This window comes from Helianthus annuus, chromosome 3 (genome assembly GCF_002127325.2).
Source record: "Helianthus annuus cultivar XRQ/B chromosome 3, HanXRQr2.0-SUNRISE, whole genome shotgun sequence".
Taxonomy (NCBI): Eukaryota; Viridiplantae; Streptophyta; class Magnoliopsida; order Asterales; family Asteraceae; genus Helianthus; species Helianthus annuus.
Window position 1 is genome coordinate 122,552,320 of NC_035435.2, and position 10,652 is coordinate 122,562,971.

The 10,652-nt window shown below is 37.8% G+C and overlaps 1 protein-coding gene across 1 annotated transcript; it reads right to left on the reverse strand.

The window, feature by feature from the left end:
* Nucleotides 1-1,085: 1,085 nt before the first annotated feature.
* LOC110878547 (endoplasmic reticulum oxidoreductin-1) lies at nt 1,086-5,977 on the reverse strand. The gene is made up of 10 exons (XM_022126872.2): nt 5,613-5,977; nt 5,201-5,332; nt 4,839-5,040; nt 4,619-4,723; nt 4,406-4,524; nt 4,176-4,280; nt 3,864-4,066; nt 2,170-2,293; nt 1,899-2,083; nt 1,086-1,374 (listed from the first exon to the last, which is right to left on the reverse strand). Exons 1-10 carry the CDS (start codon nt 5,790-5,792, stop codon nt 1,284-1,286), a joined length of 1,446 nt encoding a protein of 481 aa, XP_021982564.1. The 5' UTR covers nt 5,793-5,977; the 3' UTR covers nt 1,086-1,283.
* Between the last annotated feature and the right edge of the window lie 4,675 nt (nt 5,978-10,652).

A 10,652-nucleotide genomic window follows, 5' to 3' on the forward strand; every position in this document is an offset into this window, starting at 1 on the left:
ACAAGTGATGATTTCAAACTCTGTAAATTTTTTGATGATTATAGTGACTTAGATATTCGTATATGGTATACATATAAGTCCTAGTCACATCACCACATTTCCCACTAAACTATCCTTCTATAACCTTTAGGGTTAAGAGTGTTTGCATCAAACTCATTACACAGAATATATACAATAACGTTTGTTTATATGTAGAAATTTTGTTTTTTAGCAACCATTACATAATATACAAAAATATTGTACTTATGCTTTGCATTCCTCCGTGTTCTTGAACTTAGTGAAGATACGTGCAACATTAAAAAGTTTACCCTGATATCAAATTTAATGGACTAATCATGTCACTAAATATACAACATGAATGAGATAGTACATGTTACAATTTGTTTTGTAGAAAAGATGATGTTAAAGTAACATATGTAAGTGTTTGATTAGACCACCCGTAGTGGGGCGTGGTTTTTAAAAAAAAAATTGACAAAAAACGCCCCAAAACGCCCCTCCCCCCACTACACCGGGCGTTATCCGGCGTTTTTTTGGAAAAATTTGTTGTCCGGCGTTTTATTTAAAACGCTTAATTTGGTTTGTATGATGGTTGACTGGCCAATCATTTTTGAGCTAGTGTCTGACAACTTTTGAAAATGGTACCCACATGGTCACTTTTGGCCAATCACTTTTGAGCTACCCAGATGGTCACTTTTAACAACTTTATTTAAAACTTTTTTTTTGCATTAAAAATAATATGGGCATTATTGGAATAATACCCCACTACACCATTTTTGCAATAATGTCCCATGCTGACTGGGATGACACGTGTCGAATAATGCCCCATGTGGGGGCATTTTGTTCCACCACTACACATGGTCTTAGGGAGTATAACAATACGGTTTATAAATATTTCAGTACCAATATACATAAAAAATTACATAAATGTGTAAATGTTGTGTTTAAAAGTTTAGTGTTTGCTTCAGATTTTTATATGCCCATGTCTTTTGTATAGACGACCAAACCTTATTCAATGGGGCATAAAAACAAATTTATTACAAAGGAGACGTTTTATGCAAAAAAAATTGATGGTAATGAGAAGCGTGTGAGCTTAACGTTGTTTTTTGTCGTCTTGACTAGCTGCAACAGAAGCCGAAAACATCACCACTTATAAACCATCTAACAAAGATACAAAAGTTTTTCCCCACAAGTAGCAAACAATGTCTAGGGACACCTTACATGTCCACAGTTTTGTAACCATGAAAGTTCATATCAAAATTTTGAGTGGTGGTTTCCCCCTATATTCACATCGTATGTATTCTATACTTCATTTCTCTCATCTCTGATTTGGGCTGGTTTTTAAACGGATGGCCATATCTCGTCACATTCGCCCACCTGAAAAAGAAGTGGCTGGTCAGACCATGAACACCCAAAGCCAAAATATAGAGGTGGCGAAATAATATCGACATATCATTGGCAAGTTGGGTTACAAATCAAAACAGATGCAGTTTGCTTTAGAACATATAACTCTTAGTGTGGGTAACGGTCGAGTTGGGCCTATCAACAAACACTTATTTTCTTTTTTACTGAATTTATAATAAGGGATAATGTATATGGAATTATGGATGTCACTCAAGTATTCGACTTTTTTTTCCTATAATGTTTATCTTGTGTCAGTTATACCAATATCGATAAAGAAAACATGTCAAATGACGGAAATGCAAAGCTTTTGAAAATCTTAAAGACATTCGTCATTTGGCAATTTTGCATCACAAATGGTATAAACGACACAAAAGAAACGATTGGATGGCGTGTACGATGGTTTTTTAAAAAAACACATGCCAGAATATCAATAAAAACTTACAGTTTTAACATAATATTTTCAACGAAATAATTCAGGAGGGTTTAAAGAAGATTACCAATGATCTACCCATGGTTCCCTTGGTCTTTGAATCAAAATGACCCCTCTCACAGGATGTTCTAAGACTAACGCATCCGTAGCAGCAGAATAACCCATATCCGCGACTGATTTAATCGATTCCGATAGCCGATTGAACAGATTCATCAATGCTATTACTTCATTCCTTTGCAGTTGCAGCTGCATCTGTGATCCATATCAAGGCGGACACAAATTGGGACTTTGATACATAAAAAGTTAAAAACCTTTGAAACTATGTATGTGATACTCACAGGCTGATGTGGCTGTTTTTGATCATCAACAGAGAACAGTATTTTTAGCGCAGTTCCTAGGCCAAGGACCTGTAGTTTTCCCCACAGACGACACGTGTCGCACCCTACACAACCCATGAGGACACTGCAGCATGTATTCTTTTTGGTTACAAATAGGAAGACAACCAGGGGTCTAAACGAGCCCAAGCGCTCGGTAGCTACTCAAGATCGGTTTGCTATAGCTCATATCGAGCAAAATGAGCTCGAGCTTGATCCTAAATTAGAGCTTCTTTAATAAACTAGCTAAAGCCAAGTTCACATACCCAGCTAGAATACAAGCCTATTATTTATATAAATACGATAATTTTTATTTAATATAACAAATATAATATTACATAATAAATACGATTATATATAATTATGAGAAAATCAGCTTCATAATATATATAAAATAAATTTCTAGATATCTCATACATATGTGTATATAGGATTAGGTTCAAGAGTGAACACTAGTGTAGCTTGCGAACTGAGTGAACTAATCCTGGCCATACACGTGTGTAGATCAATGGCCAGCATTTGATGTTGAAATACACTAGTGTATTTTACGATTTGATGATGAGATCCTGGCCATACACGTGTGTAGATCAATGGTTAGGATTTGTTCACTCAGTTCGCAAATACACTAGTGTTCACTCTAGAACCCCACCCTATGTATATATACATAGGTATATAAGGGGAGGTTAACGTACAATAGCTCCTTAACATGCGACGGTACGCGACTTAATTACGCATGTTCATTTGTAAATTACAAACGTTATAACTTTCAAACACTAATTACGCATGAAGAAGAAATCACGCATGGTCAAAACACAAATCACGCATAGGTTGGTTTTTACCCTAATTACGCATCTTATATCATAATTACGCATGTTATTTTGTTGGTCGCGTACCGTTGCACGTTAAGAGACTTTTGTATTTTAAACTTTTTCTAGTTATATATGTATTATATAACTAAAATAATTATACAATAAACGATCCTAGCTCAAGTTTTAGACATAGAGCTCGAAACGAGCCAAGCTTGAGCTCTTGACCCATTTACACCACTAAACACACAACATTACAATATATACAAGACTCTATATCAAGTATAATATCATCATCATCATACTCAGTAAATCCCACCAATAGCAAAGCTAAGGTAGGGTCTAAGGAGGGTAAGATGTAGACAGCCTTACCTCTACCCCGTAGGAATAGAGAGGCTGCTTCCAATGAGACCCCCGGCTCGATAGTAGTTTTGCATCAAGCCTTGGACATAAGGCACATAACACTCAGCAATTGAGACAACTGCCGATTAGTGCATGTACCCCTGTCTTTCGGCTATCAAGTATAAACTAAGAGATATTTTATATAGATGGAACTTTATACAGGCATAACAAGCTTATATAATACACCCAATATCGAAGAAAAGGGCCTACTTCTTAGTTGAATCCCGTTCACTTCTAGGTTTGCAACTACAAAAACTTTTTTTTTTTTTTTTTTGTAATATGAAGTACTTAAATTTACATTAAAACAACCTGGTCAATTGTAATGTTAAAAAGCAACTCATTTGATCATATGATGATCAAACGAGGAAGCGGCATTTTGACCCATCTACTTCAAAACGGTCAGTTTGGAATATATTTTTTTCTCTAATGAGTAGAATTTAAAGGCTGGACCTTATGTTTCTGATCTGGTTCTGGATCTGTTGCTTCACTTCAGGTCCACTTTGACCTTGCCAAAGTTTAGCCTCATCAAACGAAAGAGGGCACACAGCTTGTAATTTGGGATTGTGAAGTAGTTTTCGGATCAACGAATGGACTTTCAGATCTTTAGTACGGTTACCAGAGTCATATTGGGCCTCCTCCAAGCATGGGCCTGCCTGTGATATATATATATATATATATATATATATATATATATTAGATACAAACATCATGAGAGAATATTTAATGAAGTTTTTCCTGGTAAGGGTACTAAAGAGTGCTCACTTTTGTTATTGCTCCGAGAACGAAAAGGAAAGTGAAGTATAGGTTTTGAACACGCTCGGGATGATTCAAGACACGATCATACATCAACTGAAGATTTGCACCCCTCTAAATTGCAACCAGCAAATACTTTAGTTAATTAATTAACAGCTTCTAACTGAAATATTACTGACTTTTTTTAACATTAAGATCCATAAGGGAATAGATAACATGTAGTCTTACAGGTCACAAACCTCACTGGTTTTTTCGTCAAGTAGATACTCGGTAGCTATGTGGACAGAAATTGAGGAATGCAGTCCCGACATCAACCTGTATAGCACTTTTTTCTCTGGGCAGCTATTTCCCGACGAATCTGCACAAAAAGGTGATTTCAAGGAGTTATTTTAATTATCATTAAATGAACTCTTCAAAAATAGACATACAAACATATGAGAACATGGGCTTACATTCTGGACAAATTTGTGAATATACAGCATCCCATACTCTTCTGGCTGACGGTCCTGAGTAACCTGTGTGACGTTCGGGATTCAGTTGCAAATCCAGAATTATATCTGCAGATTAAAGAATTTCAATATGTAGTTAAAGAGTTTTCAATTGAAACAAGGATATTCCAAAAAAAAAAAAAGAAAAGAAAAAAAAAGAAAAATAGGTGTTGTAGGTAATGACCCTTATAAGTTTCATCGTCATTAGTCCATGGATCAAAAGCAGCCTCTGGCTTCCCCTCCTGGCATATAAGATCATTTGTTGGAACGACATGCAGTGATGGCGTCTTAAAATATTCTGGAAATTCATATAGTAGCCTGCAATCATCAGGACTTCTGCACTTACCATCATCAAGCCAAAAGGGACAATTCAAATCTGAATTAATCTGTCACAAGTGAAACCACAAGGGTCATAACTACTTGAATAAAACGATCCCAAATATTTTGACGATAAATAAACATATTTATTTTTCCATTATCGACCCAACCGTTATTGGTAAAAACTTCTGTTCTAGCATGGAAATCAACTCAAACAATTAACAATACCTTGATATACCGGAAGAAACTTGTCTTAACTAGTTCTTGCAACAAGGGGTGTAAAACATCTCCGTTAAGACTATCAACAGTCTCGTAATCACAACAACAGTCCTCAACAATGCCTGTATATTTAAGCGAATCCTGCTCAAAGAACAATTGAAGAAAATCAAAAACTATTGTATATAAATTCACCAGAATCTAATTCAGAAATCACAAGATTGATGAACACATATGCAAATAACTTTCAATTGCAGTAATAGAGCACGAAATTCAAACTCAATCAAAACACAAAAGTTTAACTACAATCTCCTATATAGAATGAATGTATACAAACACATATACAATCCGATAGAACGTAAACGACATCGAAGTCTAATCGTCTTCTTCAAAACGTTTGAATCTACAGAGAAAGAAAAACAACCTGAGAACAACGGCATGAAGAACGGTGAAAAGAAAGCTGCAAAGAATGCAGCCATGGATATAGAGATGTAGCAAGCAAAACTGCAATCAGTGGTCCAATAACTATCCATTTCCATGTGATCCAGTTCTTCTTCTCACCGCCAGTAGTAAGATTCTTACGTTTGATCTTTACCTTCACCATCAATTTCGTTTACAACTCACCAATTTAACAATGCGATAAACGTACAAAACTCTGCAATTAAGAACTGTGCAAGAACCCTAATTCTGCACTTGTTGAACTGTTTTATATTGCTGATTAGGTTATAACAGACGGATTTTGAATGAAGAAAATCAGTTAGGAAGTTGGCGGTCTAAACAGGAAAGCATGCCTACGGATACAACTGAATTGCACGCCTGATTAAATATAGTGGAATTACTCGCAAATGTGTCGGAAATTCAGTCGGTATCAGTTTGCTTCGTTATGGACCTATGGTATTGGTTTAGTATAACAGCCGAAAGGCAAAATCTAATAAATAAAGTCATGATATGCATAAAGGACATCGACACGTGTTTTGCATCGATAAAAAACTATAAAAATTCGAATACTGATACCTATTTTGTTATCGGTACCAATGTTGTTTGTTCTGAATCGGTTCACTTCATTACGACACCTGTACGATTTGGCACTCGATATAGCTTACTATACCATAAACACCTATATCTGAAACTTTATATAAAAAAAGTAAAAAGTAAAAACGAAGTCCGGTTGGAAAAAAAAAAACGAATCATATTTTACCTACTTAGTTTTATAATAAAATTTTTATCTCAAAACTTAGATAAAAAAGACCATCTATAGGCAAAAGACTTTTTAACGTCCAACATAATCCGGCTACCCAGGTGCCGAGTACACCTATAGGCAAAAGACCATCCAAGCCCGTTGGCCGTCCCCGAGAAGTCGGGGGCCACTTAGGGCCCTGTGCGAGTAAAAAATATGGGCCCTAAATATAAACTTATATATAAATATTTTTGTTATAAGACGATAAATGGGTGAAAACATAAGGATATTGATCAAAACATTTTATTGATAATATTGTGAAAATCGTTTTTTTGAGACCAAAAAAAAAAAAAAAAGAACAGTTCAAATGAAAAAAAAACTTGTTTTTCATTAGAAATTATGTCACAATAAGAAAGCTGCATAAGTACTATATAACCTAAGAAAAGTGGGCTAATCCAACAAATCTTGTTAGAAAAGAATAAACAAAAATTGAATTAAATGTTAAATGAAATGCTATAATAAAAATTAAAAAAAATAAATGGCTACTATTAATAAAACTTTGTATAGTACTTAGAGTAAATTACAAGTTTTGTCCTTTATGTTTACACCAAATTACAGGCGCTGTCCTTTAGCGCAAAATTTGACAAGTTTTGTCCTTAATGTTACAAAATCTTGCACGTTATATCCTTTAGGTTAAACTCAGTTAGATTTTTTTTGGTTAAATCTGGTCATATGCCTTGCACAAGAGGACATTATTGTCATTTTACCTCCCTGGGGACTACTAAGTAAATAACTTGGATTTCAAAGGACTAATTGTGTATGAAATAGAAAATAAAATATAAATATTAAAAAAAAAAGAAATCTCCTCATTTCTCCTCTCTGACTCTCTCTCCCTCCTCTCCTTTCTCTCTCTTCACCCACTACCACCACCTTCCACCACCACCTCCACCTCCCACCACCAACACCCACCGCCGCCACATCCCATCTCCCATCTCCCACAGCCACCACCAACACCCAACCACCATCGCAATCTGCCTTTCGTACTCCAAACCCAACACAGAATCAGATCCACCGGATCATACCTCCCTGATTAAACCCTAACCTACGAACCATCTGAATCAGAACCAACAGTATAGCCAAAAGGCCTAAATTCTTTACAATTTCGCTCACAACAGTCTTCCAATGCGGGCGAGAAGGCGAGGGACCGGTTGTTTTTTTAACGACAGTTCGTTTTCGTAATTTGGTGGTTGAATTTGTTGGTATAGTGTTTTTGGTTTGAACAAATCTTTCGAGAAGAGTGTCTACTTGTTTGGTTGAGTGGGTGAGATCTTTGCCTCTGCTGGTGGTGTCGCTGGTGGCCGGAGAAGTGTCGAGATCGTCGTTTCCGGTGGCATCTAGGGCGGATTTTTTGTCGCTGGTGAGTGTGGGTCTGCGTAAGGAAGGGCCGGGACGGTTTGCGGTGATTGAGACGGTGGACGATGACATCTAGGGTTTGAAGGGGGGAAATGGGGAATTGAGAATTTGAACACTGGATTGTTTGGGGGAATTGGGAATTTGGTTCAAGTTACATAATAGCCCCTTGATAAAATTTATCTTACACAATAGCCCCTCGAATGGTGAAATTACAATAGTACCCTCATGTGCCTTGCACATGGCTAGATTTGTCACACCCCCAAAATCCACCTGCGGATAACACCCGCTTCGAGGGCGTGACCGACCAGGATCCAGCCACCAATTATACCGAATACTTAAGTTGATAACAAAAGTAATACTTACTATTCATAAGCTTAGTAAATATTAAGTTCAGAGTTTAAAGTTTTAAGTTCCAAAATAGCAACAAGTAGCGGAAGCATAAGTACGGTAGTTTAAGACAAAGTTCATGATTCAAAATAAGGTAACACCCAACACAAGGGTGAACAGACACTACACGTCCCCAAGCTGCAAGCTCCTTCGTCACTGGTTACCTGCAAAGCATGCAGTAAGGGGTCAACAATAATGCTGAGTGAGTCCACTAGTTGTCCAGTTTTAATTACCAAAAACTTTGTTTCACCGGTTAATTTATCCGTTTATACATGCCCTGGGGAGCTACCCCAAAAGTTAGCGACTAAACTGTTTTTCCAATACCGAACACTAGGTAACCGTTGCGTATCCGCAGGATGCCCCGATGTCAATGTTCTATCATCATTGACGGATTTCTGAGTACATTAGTTCACGACCGTCCCAAACCAGGGCACGGTGTGAGGCTGGTAAACACCTAAATAGCGCTATCAACTAATAACCCGTTCGCCTAACCCGGCGACTAATCGGTATTTGTAGTAGGGACTTGAGTGATAGAGTTTCGTTTAGTGCCGTTAGTTGCAATCCGTATAAACAGTAATTAACCAAAAGGTTTCCCAATACTCGGGAAGGAAAAGTAAGTTTTATTCCCAATAACTAGGGAAGGTATGTAAATGGTATCCCCTTTTTACCAGGGGATAGGGTTGTTAGTCTCGTGTCCCAAACCACCGGGACGCATGCTTTTAAGTTGTGAACTCACCTTGGGTTGCTCGGTAGGTTTAGGTTACTTGTCAATCACGTTGGTCACCACGTCCTAACATGGTTACCGGTATAGGTCAGGTTCGGTGTACAAGCATTCACGTAAAACACATATAGGCACGTAACCAACACGTATCAAGCATATAAGTAAACAGTGGGTTACTGGGCCGGCCTAAGTAATTAAGCAGTCAACAGCAACACATAATCCAGTCAACAGATAGTCCAAGTTAAACACATATGGGCCCAGTAACCAGAATGAACAGCCCACTCGCAACCAGCTGGTCTCGAGTCGCAACCAGGTGGTTTCGGCTTGTCACGCTGTGGTTGCGAGTCGTAACCGTGGTCTCGAGTCATCATGCTGTGGTTGCGAGTCGCAACCGACGTAGTCTCGAGTCGCAATCACGTGGTTTCGACTTGTCATGCTTTGGTTGCGAGTCGCAACGGTGCGGTTTCGAGTCGGAATGATGTCGTTGCGAGTCGTAATCTGTCACTTTCATATACACGTGATGATGCAGATATGACAGTCCAAATTGTACCAAGAATTCAGGCCCATTTTAGGAAACAACCAATAATATTTCACTAACACTTTGCCTAATCTGAATGCTAGTAAAGATAGATCAAACTTTGCCATTTTTAAAACCTTCAAACCATATTCAAACAAGTTCTTCTTATGTTCATAGTTTTCTAGGGTTTTCATGTTAACATAAACACACATTTATGAGCCAAAAATCACATATTTTTAACAAGATCATGATGCACAAACAAGAAAACATACATTTTATAATCTTGAACATAGTTTTGGTTGGCATAATCATTCCTAAATCACTATACTTTAGCCATCTTTAAACATGTTATATGAGGGTTTTCACATATGACCAAACTTCACAAATCCTCCTAAAAATCATGCAAAATACTACTAACCAAACATTTTCTAGTTCATATACATATCATTCAAGCAAGAATACAAGGCATTGCTAGTTCATAATATTTCACAAATCTTATACACCAAGAAGATAACACTAACCGGTTATGAAAGGAGGGCCGAAAACAAAGAGAAGAGAACCGAGAAGATGGAGTATACGAGTGATGGTCTTGACCGAGTCCTTGTCCGAAATCCTTGCTTGAACCGAAAGAGGAAGAAGAGTGGTGTTGTTGTTGAAGGTTACTAGTTGAGAGAGAATAGAAGTGTTGTGGGTTTGTGTGTTGTAACAAATGAGGGAAAGTGAGGAGAAGGTGGGATATATATACATGGGGTGTTTCGGGTTGGGCTTGGGGGTTTCGACCCAAACCGGTTACGGCCCAAAGGCCCACTCGCAACCGAGTGACCCACTCGCAACCGAGTGGTTGCGAGTCGTGGTCTCGGGTCGTGGTTTCGGCTCTCATAAATATATCTATACTACATACATACATCACATATCATGCACAAAATCACGTTTCCATTTAATAATATTTATACACACACAAAATATTACAAGGTGTTCGTTCGGAAAAACCTCGAGTGTCACATTATCCCCAAGTTTTAAGAACTTTCGTCCCGAAAGTTGAAGCAGCCACTGCCAAGCTAGCGTGTTTCAACGGGGTGTCACATCATCCCCCCGTTAGTTTGGAATTTCGTCCCGAAATTCGGTTGTAGCTTCAGTGCTGAGGTTTTCGTTTGGGAATAACTGGGGATACTTGGACTTCATCTGGTCCTCCCGCTCCCAGGTAAACTCTGGGCCGCGCCGTGAGTTCCAACGAACTCGTACAAGGGGT